Genomic DNA, 19,205 nt, shown 5'->3' with positions numbered 1-19,205 from the left:
TGCCGGCTCTTTGGCTTAGAAATGGAGATGACACAACTGGACTTAACGTCAGGTGAAACCTTTACCTTTACCTTAAGTGATTACAAATCACAATCAAACCGTTGCATTCACAATGTAGTAAGCTTCATATAATCAAGTTCAAAGCAGATAATCTGGGATCAGATCCTGGGATTATAGGGCAGTGTAGATCCATCCTGAAGTCCCTTCTACACTGTCCTTATATCCCAGGATCTGATCCTAGGTTAGTTAGCTACAAAGAATCATGAAGCCACTTTCATGTTCTGACTCCTGCTCTCTGGTTCTAGTTGTTTATTTTTTACTATTATAACAAAATAATTTGTTTTAAACCAAAGTTATGTTGCTTCCTGGAATTCAGCATTTTGTATTCTTGTCTCCTCCGATGGCGGTTTCGGTCGGTCAAACATGGTGGTTGCATTACTGCTAGGATTTCCAGTCACGATTACCCAGTGATTCATGTCTTTTTCGGCTTTGTGGGTGTCCAGATAGGTGTGACAGTTGACTTCATACTCCTTTCCAAAGTTTGTCCTTTAAATGGAAGGAACAAAAAGGCTTACAAGCATTCCACACTCTTTTCACCTCCTAAATGGGAGTTATCCAGGGAAATAAAAGTATGCCATAGGCTGGATTTACACTGCCATATAATCTAGTTTCTGAATTCAGATTATTTGATTTATATGAGTCTAAACTGCCGTATAATACAGTTCAACACTGATAATTTGGATTCAGAAACTGGATTATATGGCAGTGTAGATGGGGCCCCCAATTGCGCACTGGGTTAAACCGCTAAGCAACTGAATTTGCTGCGACAGGTTGGCGGTTCAAATCCAGGGAGCGAGGTGAGCTCCTGCTGTTAGCCCCAGCTTCTGTCAACCTATTAGATTGAAAACATCTAAATGTGGGTAGATCTATAGGTACTGCTCCAGTGGGAACGGAACGGCTCTATTCAGTCATGCCAGCCACGTTACGTTGGAGGTGTCTACGGACAATGCTTGCTCTTCGACTTAGAAATGGAGATGAGCACCAAACCCCCCAGAGTTTTCCAATACTGTGTAGTACCCTCTCACAATGTACAACACATTAGATCATTTTTGAGACTGTAATATATTGGTCTACATTGACCATATAATGCAACTTAAACTGCATTGTTTGGCAGTGTAGATCCATTCTATATTTTTTGGAGAGAGGTTTTAATCAGTCTATGCTGGCAATGTCAATATTCCATAGGCACAAACGTTACTTACCTTATATAAAAGTCTCTATGAATCGCCAAACCTTGGTTTGTATAGCTGTGGACAATGAGCATCTTGGTGTTTGCCTAGGAAAAGAAAGAAAAAACAGGAAATATTTGCAGGTTTTTATTTGAACGTGCCCCCGGTAGCACAGAGGGCTAAACCACTAAGCTGCTGAACTTGTTGACAGAAAGATTGGCAGTTTGAATCTGGGGAGCGGAGTGAGCTCCTGCTGTTAGCCCCAGCTTCTGCCAACCTAGCAGTTCGAAAACATGCAAATGTGAGTAGATCAATAGGTACTGCTCCGGTGGTGGCGTTCCATGCAGTCATGCAGGCTACATGACCTTGGAGGCATCTACGGACAACGCCAGTTCTTTGGCTTAGAAATGGAGATGAGCTCCAACTGAAATGGCAGACAAAGGTTTTGAGGTAATGAGACAAAGAGAGTTCCGGTGGCTGTAGAAAAAGAGATGTTTATTCTCAGTGGCCAGATAGAATATAGACCCTCCTGTCTCCAGAAAAAAAGGGTACAGAACAAAGAAACACACATCCTTATATACTATTTTTGCCTTCATCTATTTATGTCATCTAGGCATTATCCATCACCAATTAGTGTCAAAAAAGTCTTACTTTGCACTTTCCTAAAAGCTACTTTTGCATTTTCCTAAAATATAGACTACTTTCAAGACCTCTGTCCCTCCATTAGGCCTTATCTAAGGAATTCCTATCTAGGCTCTCAGGGATCCATTAATTAAGGAATTCCCCCTATCTTAGCTTGTCAGGGAGTCATTAGCACTCCTACATGGCACCAGGTCTTATCTTGACATCCCAAAAGCCTTAATTTGTCTTTTGTCCATTAGCTTATCTATTCTTGTTGACACTTGGCATATGTCTCTGGCACTTAGGGTGAACTTTGGTCTCTACTTATGGGGAGACGGTTATTTGCTAGGCAGAGTGTATTTTGGGGCTATATGCACACAATCTGCTTGTGATTACATTTTTCCTATTCCTATTTCTAATATGATTACATTCAATATATAGTTTCCAATACAAGTACTATATTTTCCCAATACACCTTCATCACAACGTCTCGATGATGCTCAACTTCGGCCATGGGAATGTGCTCTTGTTCCAAGCCAAGGAGCCTGATGTCAATAGACTTTCTCCAATAGTTGCCGGCATGTCTGCATGTCTGTATGGGGCGCCCTTTTACCTCACCGCCTAAGTGGTACCTATAGATCTATTTGCATTACAGTATTTCTCAACCTGGGGGTCAGGACCAGGAGGGGGTCGTGAAGGAGATGTTGGGGGTCACCAAAGACCAATTTTTCTGTTGGCCATAGAGGCTCTCTGTGCCAAGTTTGGTTCAGTTCAATGTGTTGTCAAAGGCTTTCATGGCCGGGATCACAGGGTTGTTGTATGTCTTTCTGGCTGTGTGGCCATGTTCCAGAAGCATTCTCTCCTGATGTTTCGCCCACATCTATGGCAGGCATCCTCAGAGGTTGTGAGGTATGGATAAACTAAGTAAGGAAAGGAAAGAATATATATCTGTGGAGAGTCCAGGGTGTGGCAAGAGGGTGTGGCAAGAGTTCCCAGTAACAAAGGACTCTTGCCACACCCTGGACTCTACACAGATATATATTCTTTCCTTTCCTTACTTAGTTTATCCATACCTCACAACCTCTGAGGATGCCTGCCATAGATGTGGGCGAAACGTCAGGAGAGAATGCTTCTGGAACATAGCCACACAGCCCGAAAGACATATAACAACCCTTGGTTCAGTTCCATCATTGGTGGAGTTCAGAATGCTCTTTGATTGTAGGTGAACTATAAATCCCACCCAAATGCCAAGGTCTATTTTCCTCAAATTTCACCAGTGTTCAAATTTGAGCATATTGAGTTTTTGTGCCAAGTTTGGTTCAGATCCATCACTGTTTGAGTCCATAGTGCACTCTGGATGTAAGTGAACTACAACTCCAAAACTCAAGGTCAGTGGTCACCAAACCCTTCCAGTGTTTTCTGTTGCGGGTTGCCACTGGGAACTGGTATTAAGGGGTCATGGCATTAGGAAGGTTGAGAACCACTATTTGAGATGGAAAGGAGGAGAAGAAAAGAGAAGGGAAGAGGAGTAAACCTTGTAAGAATGAGTCTGTTTACAAGATGCTGGATTCAGCCCAAGGGCTGGCAGGGACGACATAAGAAATTGTATGAGCCAAGTCTTGGAGAAACAAAGAAATTCCGGAAACGAAATGCTGGATTAATAAGATCCTAGAAATAATGAATATGGACAAATTGGCGTATCTGCTAGCGAACAATCAAGGTCACCCAAGAAAACAAACGGACTGGGAAATGATTAAAAAATACTTAAAAGAGGAAAAAATGAAGATTTTAATTTGAGATCTAAGAAAATCAGAATATGTACAAAACCTCATAATAGGAGAAAAGGAATGATCTGGGTTATCAGGAAGAATTCAAGAACTCAGGAAAGGGGAGAAAGATGAGACCCAAAGACACCATGCAATAGTTGGAAGTTTATTTTATATTATACATGGGGTTTTTTTTGGGTTTTTTTGGTTTACAGTAGAGTCTCACTTATCCAATCTAAACGGGCCAGCGGAAGCTCTTGGACAGGGGTCCCCAAACTTTTTAAGTGGAGGGCCAATTCACAGTCCCTCAGACTGTTAGGGGGCCGGACTAGGATGAAATAGTTCAAAATTAAGATTGTTGTTGTTGTGTGCCTTCAAGTCATTTCAGACTTAGGTCAACCCTAAGTCTAAAGTTTAGGACAGAGGCCAGGTCAATCACCTTGGAAGCCCATGGGCCTTAGTTTGGGGACCCCTGATCTAGATGATCATAAGACCATAGGTAAGTAAAGGGGCCCCCAAAGGCCATCTAGATAATCTCATAAAACCATAGGTAAGGAAAAGGACCCTCAAAGGCCATCTAGATGGTCTCATAGGACCATAGGTAAGGAAAGTGGCCTCTAAAAGCCATCTAGATGGTTTCATAAGGCCATAGCTAAGCAAAGAGACCTCCAAAAACCATCTAGACCATCTCATAAGACCATAGGTAAGCAAAAAGACCTCCAAAGACCAGGTAGACTTAGGTCAACCCTAAGTCTAAGGTTTAGGGCAGGGGCCAGGTCAATGACCTTGGAGGGCCGCATCCGGCCCCCGGGCCTTAGTTTGGGGACCCCTGCTCTTGGATAATAAGGAGAGATTAAGGAAAGGCCTATTAAACATCAAATTAGATTATGATTTTACAAATTAAGCACCAAAACTTCATGTTATACAACAAATTTGACAGAAAAAGTAGTTCAATAAGCAGTAATGCTATATTGTAATTACTGTATTTACGAATTTAGCACCAAAATATCATGATATATTGAAAACATTGACTACAAAAATGGCTTGGATTATCCAGAGGCTTGGATAAGCGAGGCTTGGATAAGTGAGACTCTACTGTATTCAATTTTTACTCCCCTCTCCTTCTTTTTTATTTTCTTCCCTTTCTAATTCTTTTCTCTTCCCTTTTTTCTTTTCTCTCAATTCTGTAATTTATTTTATTGCATGTTTTTGTCTGTGTTTATGTTGAAAAGAACACTAATAAAAAATTATTTATGAAAAAAAGAGAAATTGTATGGGACAAACACAGCAAAAGGGGAAAACAGCATGCAAAGGAGCTTGAAACTTACAGGAACTGGGAACCCTTCGTATTCCAGGCGAAACTGTGGATCCAAAAAGATAGCTTGCCAAGAAGCCAGGTACGTTAGTTCATCTGTCATGAACGCAGACTGGGTGTGGGATTTCTTCGTCATATTCATAAACGTCTTGTGGTCGCTCATTAGATATAGCTGGAAATGGGAACGCAAGGGAGAAATTTGTCCGGAAATTAGACAAGAAGCAATTAAGATTATATATTATATTTTACATGTAATATTACTAATAATATTACAATATATTGATAAAGTACAATATAGTAATTTTATTACCATTATTGTACTATGCTAATATAAAATTGTATGTACAGTAGAGTCTCACTTATCCAACATAAACGGGCCGGCAGAACGTTGGATAAGCGAATATGTTGGATAATAAGGAGGCATTAAGGAAAAGCCTATTAAACATCAAATTAGGTTATGATTTTACAAATACATCATGTTATACATGAAACTGGACAGAAAAAGTAGTTCAATATGCAGTAATGCTATGTAGTAATTAATGAATTTACGAATTTAGCACCAAAATATCACGATATATTGAAAACATTGACTACAAAAATGCATTGGATAATCCAGAACGTTGGATAAGCGAGTGTTGGATAAGTGAGACTCTACTGTACTAGTAGAATTAGAGACTAGAGCAGGGGTCCCCAAAACTTTTTAAACAGGGGGCCAGTTCACAATCCTTTGGACTGTTGGAGGGCTGGACTATAGTTGGCCACCGAGCAATAATTAATAATTAATAATAATAATAATAATTAATAATAATAACAGCAATAATAATAAAAAAGGGTTGGAAGAGACCCTTTGGGCCATTGAGTCCAATCCCCTTCTGCCTTTGTGCACCGAAAGCACAAGCAAAGCACCCCTGACAGATGGCCACCCAGCCTCAATGTTAATAATAATAATAATAATAATAATAATAATAATAATAATAATAGCAATAATAAAAAAAGGGTTGGAAGAGACCCTTTGGGCCATTGAGTCCAATCTCCTTCTGCCTTTGTGCACTGAAAACACAAGCAAAGCACCCCTGACAGATGGCCACCCAGCCTCAATGTTAATAATAATAATAATAATAATAATAATAATAATAATAATAATAATAATGAGGGTTGGAAGAGATCCCTTGGGCCATTAAGTCCAACCCCCGTCTGCCTCTGTGCACCAAAAGCACAAGCAAAGCACCCCTGACAGATGGCCACCCAGCCTCAATGTTAATAATAATAATAATAATAATAATAATAATAATAATAATAATAATAATAAGGGTTGTAAGAGAAAAAGAGACCCCTTGGGTCATTTAGTCCAACCCCCTTATGCGCTTGTGCCATGGGGGCCGGATAAATGGCTTCGATGGGCCGCATCCAGCCCCCTAGCCTTAGTTTGGGGACCCCTGGACTAGAGTCTGGATTTGGGGGGGGGGGATATTGCATTGATCTGGACGCTCGACATCTACATAAGACATCAAAATTTAAGGCATTCAAAATTTGGTTTATAAGAATGTGTCAGAAATAGGTAGCTTGGATGGACAGAAGAACTGTAAATGACGAGTTTTGAACCCTGGAGAGACGGATGGGAAGTCAAACCACCTTTTTTTTTTTTCCACCCTCCCCGTCCCCCGCTCTTTCTTTCTCCTTTCTGCTATGTTTTATTCTTTTCTTTTGCAACATATTATGTTCCCCCACTTTCACTGTATTTAACGTTGAAAACTCAATAAAATAATAATAATTTAAAAAAATTAAGGCACAAGTAGAAACCTCTCTCCTTTAGCAGGTCGACTCAATCAACTTTAAACTACAGTAGAGTCTCACTTATCCAAGGCTCGCTTATCCAAACTTCTGGATTATCCAAGCCATTTTTGTAGTCAATGTTTTCAATATATCGTGATATTTTGGTGCTAAATTCGTAAATACAGTAATTACTACATAGCATTACAGCGTATTGAACTACTTTTTCTCTCAAATTTGTTGTATAACATGATGTTTTGGTGCTTAATTTGTAAAATCATAACCTAATTTGATGTTGAATAGGCTTTTCCTTAATCCCTCCTTATTATCCAAGATACTCACTTATCCAAGCTTCTGCCGGCCCGTTTAGCTTGGATAAGTGAGACTCTGCTGTATGTATTTTTAATTTACATTTTGTTACTGATGTTTTAATCTTTGTTCTATGCTTTTTTAATACCATATATGTATTTTGTCCATGTATTTTAACTGTGTTGTACCCCACCTCGAAATGTGAGGAAAGGCAAGTAAAAAATATTTATCCAACATACTCACTTATCCAACGTTCTGCCAGCCCGTTTATGTTGGATAAGTGAGACTCTACTGTATTGTTAGTAGAAGTAGTGGAGCTGCGGTGGCGCAATGGGTTAAACCTTTGTGCCGACAGGACTGTTGATCTGAAGGTTGAGTTGTTAACTTGAAGGTTGCTGGTTCAAATCTGCGAGATGGGGTGAGCTCCCATCTGTCAGCACTAGCTTGTGGGAACATGAGAGAAGCCTCCCAGGAGGGTGATAGCACATTGGGCGTCCCCTGAGCAACGTCTCTGTAGATGGCCAATTCTCTTACACCAGAAGCGACTTGCAGTATGTTCTCAAGTCGCTTCTGACACAATAAAGTACAGTAGAGTCTCACTTATCCAACATAAACGGGCCGGCAGAACATTGGATAAGCAAATATGTTGGATAATAAGGAGGGATTAAGGAAATGCCTATTAAACATCAAATTAGGTTATGATTTTACAAATTAAGCACCCAAACATCATGTTATACAACAAATTTGACAGAAAAAGTAGTTCAATACAAAATAATGCTATGTAGTAATTACTATATTTACGAATTTAGCACCAAAATATCATGATTTATTGAAAATATCGACTACAAAAATGTGTTGGATAATCTAGAATGTTGGATAAGCGAGTGTTGGATAAGTGAGACTCTACTGTAGTAGTAGTAATGGTAGTATTCATAGTTGCAGCAATAGTAGGATAAAAGACTTTTAAAAATTCTCTTGCATGTTTTCTCTCTAATAGCCATATCTCCCTATGTTGCAGCTTTCATGCAAACGCCAAAAGGCATAGAGTCAGGGCTAACTTCCGTGGCGCCTGATAATCATGGAAACCTAAAACTATAGTCATTTTGATATTTTTATGATATTAATATGATTCTTATTCGTATTTACTTACCATTTGATCTGGAAACCCTCCCATTGCTCCAAGGCCAAAGTTCTGCCCAAATCGAACAGGATCTCCCATTTCTTCTCCTTCGATGCTTTAATAATGAGACAAAATCAAAACCATTTATGTGTGGGTAAAATTGAATTGAGTAGTTTTGCAAAATCCATATTAACTGACCGTGCTTTATAACATACTAGCTTGGGTACCCACTGATGCCCGGGTTGTTTGTTTTTGGATGTTAGGTAATATGAGTTTCACTATATGTTACGCTATGTCTTAGAAAAAAAACTTCTGTCTTTGCTTTGGATTTTCATGAATGCTCCCCTTAGAAAATGCATAAGGATGTGGGTGAACTACAATTCCCAAAAATCTTGGGTCAACCCTCCCAAAACTCCCAGTATTCACAGTTGGCCATGTTGGGTCTGTCTGTGTACCAAATTTGGTCCAGATTCGCCACCTGCTGGGTTCAGTGTTCTCTGAATACGGGTGAACTATAATTCTCTGATGCCAAGGTCGATCACTCCAAAGTTGGCCATGTTGAATTTGTGTGCCGAGTTTGAACTATAACTCTCTGATGCCAAGGTCGATCACTCCAAAGTTGGCCATGTTGAATTTGTGTGCCGAGTTTGAACTATAACTCTCTGATGCCAAGGTCGATCACTCCAAAGTTGGCCATGTTGAATTTGTGTGCCGAGTTTGAACTATAACTCTCTGATGCCAAGGTCGATCACTCCAACTTGACCATGTTGAATTTGTGTGCCGAGTTTGAACTATAACTCTCTGATGCCAAGGTCGATCACTCCAAAGTTGGCCATGTTGAATTTGTGTGCCGAGTTTGAACTATAACTCTCTGATGCCAAGGTCGATCACTCCAACTTGACCATGTTGAATTTGTGTGCCGAGTTTGAACTATAACTCTCTGATGCCAAGGTCGATCACTCCAAAGTTGGCCATGTTGAATTTGTGTGCCGAGTTTGAACTATAACTCTCTGATGCCAAGGTCGATCACTCCAACTTGACCATGTTGAATTTGTGTGCCGAGTTTGAACTATAACTCTCTGATGCCAAGGTCGATCACTCCAAAGTTGGCCATGTTGAATTTGTGTGCCGAGTTTGAACTATAACTCTCTGATGCCAAGGTCGATCACTCCAAGTTGACCATGTTGAATTTGTGTGCCGAGTTTGAACTATAACTCTCTGATGCCAAGGTCGATCACTCCAAGTTGACCATGTTGAATTTGTGTGCCGAGTTTGAACTATAACTCTCTGATGCCAAGGTCGATCACCCCAAGTTGGCCATGTTGAATTTGTGTGCCGAGTTTGGTCCAGATCCCTCACCAGATGGGTTCAGTATTCTCTGAATATGGGTGAACTATAACTCCAGGGTGTCAAGGTCAATCACCCACAAACCCTGCCAATATGCAAATGTGGCCATGTTGGGTGTGAGTGCCAAGTTAGTTCCAGGTTCATCATTGGTGGGGTTCAGGTGAACTATACATCCCAGTCCCTACAACTCAGTCCGTACAATTCTCCCCAAACATCTCTAGTATGTTTACAAGTTTCACTCAGTGCACTTTGCCCAGTCCATTGTATGATTTTATTGCTATGTTTATCATGTGTTTTATAATGACTGTGATTTTATTTTATGCCTTTTAATCTTATTTGTGTGTTTTTTGTATTTGATACTTTGTATGCTGGTTTTATATTTGTGAACAGCCCCGAGTCCCTCTGGGGAGATGGTGGCGGGGTATGAAATAAAATTATTATTATTATTATTGTTATTATTATTATTATTATTATTATTTTATTATGACACAGCAAACAAGATAGATATGCTGGATTTCATATCACAAAATCACAAGTCGAACACTTCCCAAGTGTCTAGGACTGTGTGATGTATTATTATTATTATTATTATTATTATTATTATTATTATTATTATTATTATTATTATGTTCAGTTGCTGATCAATTCCTCTGTTTGCTGTGTGCCATAGAAAAGAATAGAGAAGGATTATGGGAGAGGCAGTGGGCGGGATCATGCAAATGGAGAGAGAAAGGAATATTGGGATGTGCTCACTGTAATCTGCAATGTCCTGGAAGGGAGTGACTTGTTGGCTCCTCAGCACTGGGAACTATAGCCTGTTTGCGGAGGCTGCCTGTGTGAGTAGACACCCATGCCACGTACACACACACAGATTTTCACTTTTATTATGTGTATAGATAAGATAAATTCTTTTTCAAACAACCCTTTGAGATGGAAAGCTACATTTCCAAGAATCGACTAGATCTTTCAGTTTCTCTTACCTTAAAATCTTAAACGTATTGCGCCCAATTGGCATCACGCTTCTGATCGCACTCACTCCACAGGGAGCCACCAGTTTTTGAGATCTATGTACTTCTTCCTCTTCGGGATTCACGGCTAAGGAGAGATCCCCACGTGCCGTAGGGTCTTTCTCCGTTGATGATATGCTGTTGTCATCCGGATTCACAAGGAGAACGGTGTCTCCAAAGTGAACAAATCCATCTTTTGAAATGGAGAGCTGCTCCTGTTTTAAAGAGGAAGACTGGATTATAACAAACTTTGCCCAAACTGATGTTCTTTAGCTGTTTTGGGAGCTGGAATCCAACAACATCAAAAGGGTTACATTTTGAAGACTGATTATAGCATAGAATCAGAGTTGGAAGAGACCTCATGGGCCATCCAATCCGACCATCTACCAAGAAGCAGGAAAATCGGATTCAAAGCACCCCAACAGATGGCCATTAAGCCTCTGTTTAAAAGCCTCCAAAAAAGGAGCCCCCACAACACTCTGGGGCAGAGAGTCCCACAGCTGAACAGCTCTCGTGATTAGGAAGTTCTTCCTAATGTTCAGGTGGAATCTTCTCTTCAGACTAAACCTGCCCAGCTCTTTAAGCCACTCATCATAGGGCTTTCTACAACTGTTTCCTTCTATCTATCTATCTATCTATCTATCTATCTATCTATCTATCTATCTATCTATCTATCTATCTTTCCTTCCATCCATCCATCCATCCATCCATCCATCCTTCTATCTATCATCTATCTATCTATCTATCTATCTATCTATCTATCTATCTATCTATCTATCTATCTATCTATCCATCCATCCATCTATCTATTTATCTATCTTTCTATCCATCAATCCATCTATCTATCTATCTATCTATCTATCTATCTATCTATCTATCTATCCATCCATCTATCTATTTATCTATCTTTCTATCTATCTATCTATCTATCTATCTATCTATCTATCTATCTATCTATCTATCTATCTATCTATAGCTATCTATCTATCTTTCTATCCATCCATCCATCCATCCATCCATCCATCTATTTATCTATCTTTCTATCCATCCATCCATTCATCTATCTATCTTTCTATCCATCCATCCATCCATCTATTTATCTTTCTATCCATCCATCCATCCATTCATCTATCTATCTTTCTATCCATCTATCTATCTATCTATCTATCTATCTATCTATCTATCTATCCATCCATCCATCCATCCATCTATTTATCTATCTTTCTATCCATCCATCCATCCATCCATCTATCTATCTTTCTATCCATCCATCCATCTATTTATCTATCTTTCTATCCATCCATCCATCCATTTATCTATCTATCTATCTATCTATCTATCTATCTATCTATCTCTCTCTCTCTCTCTCTCTCTCTCTCTCTCTATCTATCTATCTATCTATCTATCTATCTTTCTATCCATCCATCTATCTTTCTATCTGTCTATCTATCTATCTATCTATCTATCTATCTATCTATCTATCTATCATCTATCTTTTTATTTATCTTTCTATCCATCTATCTATTTATCTTTCTATCCATCCATCCATCCATCCATCCATCTATTTATCTATCTTTCTATCCATCCATTCATCTATCTATCTTTCTATCCATCCATCCATCTACCATCTGTCTGTCTATCTATCTATCTATCTATCTATCTATCTATCTATCTATCATCTATCTATCTATTAAAGCACACAAGTGGGTTACATTCCCACCCATCATGTAAATATAGCTTGGATGATGGAACTCTTAGGAAGTTCAGAAGCAGTCACATCAATTTATGGAAGGGCTATCACTCAAGGACAGCATATGTTTGTTTACAAATCTTTATTTACTGTTCACATCCAATGTTTTAAAGTGGTGTTTATCAATAAATAAGTGGCTGAGGGGAAAAAGGAAAAGGTCTGAGGCTGTTAGGAATTGTGGGAGTTGAAGTCCAAAACACCTGGAGGGCCCAAGTTTGCCCATGCCTGAGCTAACTGATAGGGAGCCATTGCAATTCTTTATTTTGTGCCTTACTCAGAAACCGAACTCAGGTCCAGTTGTAAACTAGACTCAGTTGCCAGACCAAATACCCAGGAGGTCTTTCCAAGGGACATATTTGAGATCCATTGGGAACACTATGTACATCATACAAAGCTCTGTCTTAGAAGTCAGGCAGACTATAAATATGGAAAGCTGTAGTAACGATGATACCTTCTTGTAAAGATTTTCTTTAAGTCTTTGTGATTTCTGGATGAGAAGTTCCCCCCTTTCTCTTTTATGTAAGAAGTCTTTCAGTAGTTCCTGTTTAAAAGGAGGAAAAACACATGGTATTTAACATGCATCCCACATACTATTGCTGCTTAGATCCAAGTGGTACAATCTTCACACTGTCAAAGGCTTTCATGGCCAGAATCACTGGGTTGCTGTGAGTAAACAATGTGAAGATTAGGTTGCTGTGAGTCTTTAGGGCTGTATGACCATGTTCCAGAAGCTTTTTCTCCTGACGTTTCACCCACATCTGTGGCAGGCATCCTCAGAACACCTGAGGTTCTATGACAGGCATCCCCACAACTTCTTTTTTTTATTGAATAGTTTTTATTGATTTTCCAGAAATTTAGGGAATTACATTACAAAAATTGTGGGGAGGGGAAAGGAGAAAGAAAGGGAAAAAAATAAAAAAAATAAAAAAATTACTACACACAGCCAGCAGACAGCAAAAAAAGAAAAAAAAGGGGGGGGGAGCCAAAAAAACAAAAAGCACACTAATAACTTCCCGTCGATTCCACAGGGTTAGTAATTCATTTACATTATGCTATGAATTTTCTCTGAAACTTCTGAGGATGCCTGCCACAGATGTGGGCAAAACAACAGGAGAGATAACTTCTGAAACATGGCCAATAAAAAATAGGGCCATCCATAAAATATGTTGAATATAAAACATGCATGCTGTTGTGTTGTCGAAGGCTGTCATGGCTGGACTCACTGGGTTGTTGTGAGTTTTCCAGGCTGTATGGCCATATTCCAGAAGCATTCTCTCCTGATGTTTTGCCCACATCTATCACAGGCATGGAGCCCCGGTGGCAAAGTGCGTTAAAGCACTGAGCTGCAGACCGAAAGGTCCCAGGTTCAAGCCCTGGGAGCGGTGTGAGCGGCCGCTGTTAGCTCCAGCTCTTGCCAACCTAGCAGTTCGAAAACATGTCAATGTGAGTAAATCAATAAGTACCGCTCCGGCGGGAAGGTAATGGCGCTCCATGCAGTCATGCCGGCCACATGACCTTGGAGGTGTCTACGGACAACTCCGGCTCTTCGGCTTAGAAATGGAGATGAGCACCAACCCCCAGAGTCAGACATGACTGGACTTAACGTCAGGGGAAACCTTTACCTATCACAGGCATTGAGAGGTTTGTTGGATACCGCTGAGGATGCCGGCCATATTTATTTATTTATTTCCAACATTTATATCCCGCCCTTCTCGCCCAAAGGGACTCAGGGCGGCGTACAAAATTGGCAACAATTCGATGCCTACACATAATTAAAACAGCAATGAAAATCCAATAAAACAATTAAAACAATATAAAAATATAAAACATATGATTAAAAATCCATTCCTCCAAAATCCTCGCGCTGTAGCCGTAAATCAGTCCAGGTCGTCTTTGTCATTTATTCGTTAAAAGCCTGGGCACATAGCCATGTTTTCAGGCTATAGATGTGGGTGAAACATCAGGAGAGAATGCTTCTGGAACATGGCCATACAGCCCGGAAAATTCACAACAACCTATGCATGTTGTTAATTGACATAACAATTGAGACAACTCCTGTATCCCAGACTGTGCAAAGTAGTACCCTCCTATTAACAGATTTTATTTTGCCAGTTGAGAATTCTGGTTGCTTGAGTTTCAGTTAACGGTGAGTCTACTGTGCAATGGGCATCAGCTGCTGCTATTAAGATAATAGCATACAGTAGAGTCTCACTTATCCAACATAAACGGGCCGGCAGAATGTTGGATAAGCGAATATGTTGGATAATAAGGAGGGATTAAGGAAAAGCCTATTAAACATCAAATTGGGTTATGATTTTACAAATGAAGCATCAAAACACCATGTTAGACAACAAATTTGGCAGAAAAAGTAGTTCAATACGCAGTAATGCTATGTAGTAATTATTGTATTTACGAATTTAGCACCAAAATATCACGATATATTGAAAACATTGACCACAAAAATGCGTTGGATAATCCAGAACGTTGGATAAGTGAGTGTTGGATAAGTGAGACTCTACTGTAATAGTAGCAACAATAATAGAGAAAAATAATACAGTAGAGTCTCACTTATCCAAGCCTTGCTTATCCAAGCTTCTGGATAATCCAAGCCATTTTTGTAGTCAATGTTTTCAATATATCATGATATTTTGGTGCTAAATTCATAAATACAGTAATTACTACTTAGCATTACTACCTATTGAACTACTTTTTCTGTCAAATTTGTTGTATAACATGATGTTTTGGTGCTTCATTTGTAAAATCATAACCTAATTTGATGTTGAATAGGCTTTTCCTTAATCTCTCCTTATTATCCAAGATATTCGCTTATCCAACATTCTGCCGGCCCGTTTATGTTGGATAAGTGAGACTCTACTGTAGTAGCAACAATAATAGAGAAAAATAATAAATTTAATAATACTAATAATAATAGAGAAAAATAATAAATGTACCATATATTCTCGAGTATAAGCTGACCCAAATATAAGCCAACCAGGACCCTCACCCGAGTATAAGCCAATGGGGGCTTTTTCAGTCTTAAAAAAAGGGCTGAAAATCTAGGCTTATACTTGAGGATATACAGTATTTTGCCAGTTGAGAATTCTGGTTGCTTGAGTTTCAGTTAACGGTGAGTCTACTGTGCAATGGGTATCAGCTGCTGCTATGAAGATACAAAATCGATTTATTTATTTTTTTGAAATTCATGATTTAATAAGTATAAGCCAATGGGGGCTTTTTCAGTCTTAAAAAAAGGGCTGAAAAACTAGGCTTATACTTGAGGATATACAGTATTTTGCCAGTTGAGAATTCTGGTTGCTTGAGTTTCAGTTAACGGTGAGTCTACTGTGCAATGGGTATCAGCTGCTGCTATGAAGATACAAAATCGATTTATTTATTTTTTTGAAATTCATGATTTAATAAGTATAAGCCAATGGGGGCTTTTTCAGTCTTAAAAAAAGGGCTGAAAAACTAGGCTTATACTTGAGGATATACAGTATTTTGCCAGTTGAGAATTCTGGTTGCTTGAGTTTCAGTTAACGGTGAGTCTACTGTGCAATGGGTATCAGCTGCTGCTATGAAGATACAAAATCGATTTATTTATTTTTTTGAAATTCATGATTTAATAAGTATAAGCCAATGGGGGCTTTTTCAGTCTTAAAAAAAGGGCTGAAAAACTAGGCTTATACTTGAGGATATACAGTATTTTGCCAGTTGAGAATTCTGGTTGCTTGAGTTTCAATTAACAGTGAATCTACTGTGCAATGGGTATCAGCTGCTGCTATGAAGATACAAAATTGATTTATTTATTTTTTTGAAATTCATGATTTAATAAGTATAAGCCAGTGGGGGCTTTTTCAGTCTTAAAAAAGGGCTGAAAAACTAGGCTTATACTTGAGGATATACAGTATTTTGCCAGTTGAGAATTCTGGTTGCTTGAGTTTCAGTTAACGGTGAGTCTACTGTGCAATGGGTATCAGCTGCTGCTATGAAGATACAAAATTGATTTATTTATTTTTTTGAAATTCATGATTTAATAAGTATAAGCCAGTGGGGGCTTTTTCAGTCTTAAAAAAAGGGCTGAAAAACTAGGCTTATACTTGAGGATATACAGTATTTTGCCAGTTGAGAATTCTGGTTGCTTGAGTTTCAATTAACAGTGAATCTACTGTGCAATGGGTATCAGCTGCTGCTATGAAGATACAAAATCGATTTATTTATTTTTTTGAAATTCATGATTTAATAAGTATAAGCCAGTGGGGGCTTTTTCAGTCTTAAAAAAAGGGCTGAAAAACTAGGCTTATACTTGAGGATATACAGTATTTTGCCAGTTGAGAATTCTGGTTGCTTGAGTTTCAGTTAACGGTGAGTCTACTGTGCAATGGGTATCAGCTGCTGCTATGAAGATACAAAATCGATTTATTTATTTTTTTGAAATTCATGATTTAATAAGTATAAGCCAGTGGGGGCTTTTTCAGTCTTAAAAAAAGGGCTGAAAAACTAGGCTTATACTTGAGGATATACAGTATTTTGCCAGTTGAGAATTCTGGTTGCTTGAGTTTCAATTAACAGTGAATCTACTGTGCAATGGGTATCAGCTGCTGCTATGAAGATACAAAATCGATTTATTTATTTTTTTGAAATTCATGATTTAATAAGTATAAGCCAGTGGGGGCTTTTTCAGTCTTAAAAAAAGGGCTGAAAAACTAGGCTTATACTTGAGGATATACAGTATTTTGCCAGTTGAGAATTCTGGTTGCTTGAGTTTCAGTTAACGGTGAGTCTACTGTGCAATGGGTATCAGCTGCTGCTATGAAGATACAAAATCGATTTATTTATTTTTTTGAAATTCATGATTTAATGCTGCACAGTTGTGATGACAAAATTGGTACGGATTACCTCTTCAAGGTAGACATCCTCGTTCCAGTTTCCGATCAGCACCCCAGGGCTGTAGTTCCGGCCGCTCATGCTCTTTCTGACATTGAACATATTGCCGTGCTCAAACAAACAACTTGGTTTTGTGTTCCCGTCTGTAAGCAAGATGGGTGATCTGTGTTGAGTTTACAGGTTGTCAGGGGAACCCTCCTGGCCAGGGATTGGATCCGTTGGAAGAGAACAGGGAGCCAATCAGAACGGATCAGAATGCATAAGATGGGAAGGTGCTCTTTTGCATCACTGTCACTCTACAGAAGGCATGGGCAAACTTGGGCCCTCCGGGAGTTTTGGACTTCAACTCCCACTATTCCTAACAGCCTCAGGCCCTTTCCTTTCCCCCTCCCAGAGCTTAGGACCTATCTCCATGGCCATGTAATGCAGGTTTTTAAAGGTTTTTTTTCAGCCTTTTTAAATAATGTTTTTATTTATTTATTTATTTATTTCCAACATTTATATCCCGCCCTTCTCACCCGAAGGGACTCAGGGCGGCGTACAAAATTGGCAACAATTCGATGCCTACACATAATTAAAACAGCAATGAAAATCCAATAAAACAATTAAAACAATATGAAAATATAAAACATATGAGTTAAAATCCATTCCTCCAAAATCCTCGTGCTGCAGCCGTAAATCAGTCCGGGTCGTCTTTATCATTTAATCTTCGAAAGCCCGGGCACATAGCCATGTTTTCAGGGCTTTTCTAAGTGTTTCTGTACATAGAAAGAGTGAGAACAATGGTGGGTATAGGAAAGATAGAATGAGGAAAAAAAAAGGAGAAAGGGGGAAAAAAATAAAAAAATTAAGGAGAGGCAAAAAAAATATTTTTTAAGAAAGTATTTGCCTTCCAATTCATTCCAATAATAATAATAACAATAATAAAGATCGGAAAAACAGTAGCTAAATAAAACAAATAAATAACAATAATAATAATAATAACAACAACAACAACAACATATAGAGATAGGTTCATATAAGGTAATAGAATAAATAACCAAAAGTAGGGAAAGAGAAGGGAAATTATCACCAGAACAGGAAAAAGAGAAAGAAGACCATGTAAGAGTGCATGCCTCATAGTACAGTCTCATATTTGGCCATATAATGCAGTTTGAACTGCATTATACAAGGGTTGAATGAAAAGTAATGCCTCCACCTTCGTAACTCCTCAACAATGGCAGTCCTGTTTTGCAGCAGGTCCTGGCTTGTTCAGTAGACTCTCCTCTACAGTTCCATTTGGTGGAAATCCTTAGCATTGAACAATTGTGTTGTTAAAGTGCAAAGTATGGAACCCTGCGCAGACGGTCAGTCAATGCGACTTAAGCAACGTGCAGTCATTGAATTCTTGACCGCAGAAGGTGTCACCCCAAAGGAGATTGATCAGAGAATGCTAGCTTTTTATTGTGATTGTGTTGTTGTGAGTATTTATTTATTTTTTTATTTACAGTACAGTAGAGTCTCACTTATCCAACACTCGCTTATCCAACGTTCTGGATTATCCAACGCATTTTTGTAGTCAATGTTTTCAATACATCATGATATTTTGGTGCTAAATTCATAAATACAGTAATTACTACATAGCATTACTATTATCTATCTGATGAGGCTCTGGCAACAGTAATCCGTGCCACGGTCACGTCTAGGCTGGACTATTGCAACGCCCTGTATGTTGGGCTTCCGATGTCCACGACCCGAAAGCTCCGTATTGTTCAGAATGCGGCAGCCAGGCTACTCACAAGGACACCCATGAAATGCCATATAACACCAGTCCTGCAGCATCTGCATTGGCTTCCAACTGATTACCGTGGTCTATATAAGATGCTAGTCCTGACTTTTAAAACTCTTTACGGCCAGGGCCCATCGTATCTTAGGGACCGTCTCTCCTTCTCCCATCATCAGAGGTCGCAACGACCATCCCAACGAGACTTACTCTATGTACCGGGTCCTAGAGAAGTGCACTTGGAAAGGACCAGGCGCAGAGCTTTTTCTGTTTCTGCCCCTGCCTTATGGAATGCCTTGCCGCCCTATATGAGAGCCATGCGTGA

At 39.1% G+C, this 19,205-nt stretch overlaps 1 protein-coding gene across 1 annotated transcript; it reads right to left on the bottom strand.

The window, feature by feature from the left end:
- Positions 1-294: 294 nt before the first annotated feature.
- Positions 295-17,298, bottom strand: cfap161 (cilia and flagella associated protein 161). The gene is made up of 7 exons (XM_062963247.1): positions 17,131-17,298; positions 12,686-12,775; positions 10,458-10,699; positions 8,161-8,245; positions 4,945-5,103; positions 1,263-1,336; positions 295-546 (listed from the first exon to the last, which is right to left on the bottom strand). Exons 1-7 carry the CDS (start codon positions 17,218-17,220, stop codon positions 354-356), a joined length of 933 nt encoding a protein of 310 aa, XP_062819317.1. The 5' UTR covers positions 17,221-17,298; the 3' UTR covers positions 295-353.
- Positions 17,299-19,205: the final 1,907 nt, after the last annotated feature.

Source organism: Anolis carolinensis, unplaced genomic scaffold (assembly GCF_035594765.1).
Source record: "Anolis carolinensis isolate JA03-04 unplaced genomic scaffold, rAnoCar3.1.pri scaffold_11, whole genome shotgun sequence".
Lineage (NCBI taxonomy): Eukaryota > Metazoa > Chordata > Lepidosauria > Squamata > Dactyloidae > Anolis > Anolis carolinensis.
The sequence above is the reverse complement of the archived record's forward strand: the minus strand, read 5'-3'. Positions and strand labels throughout refer to the sequence as shown.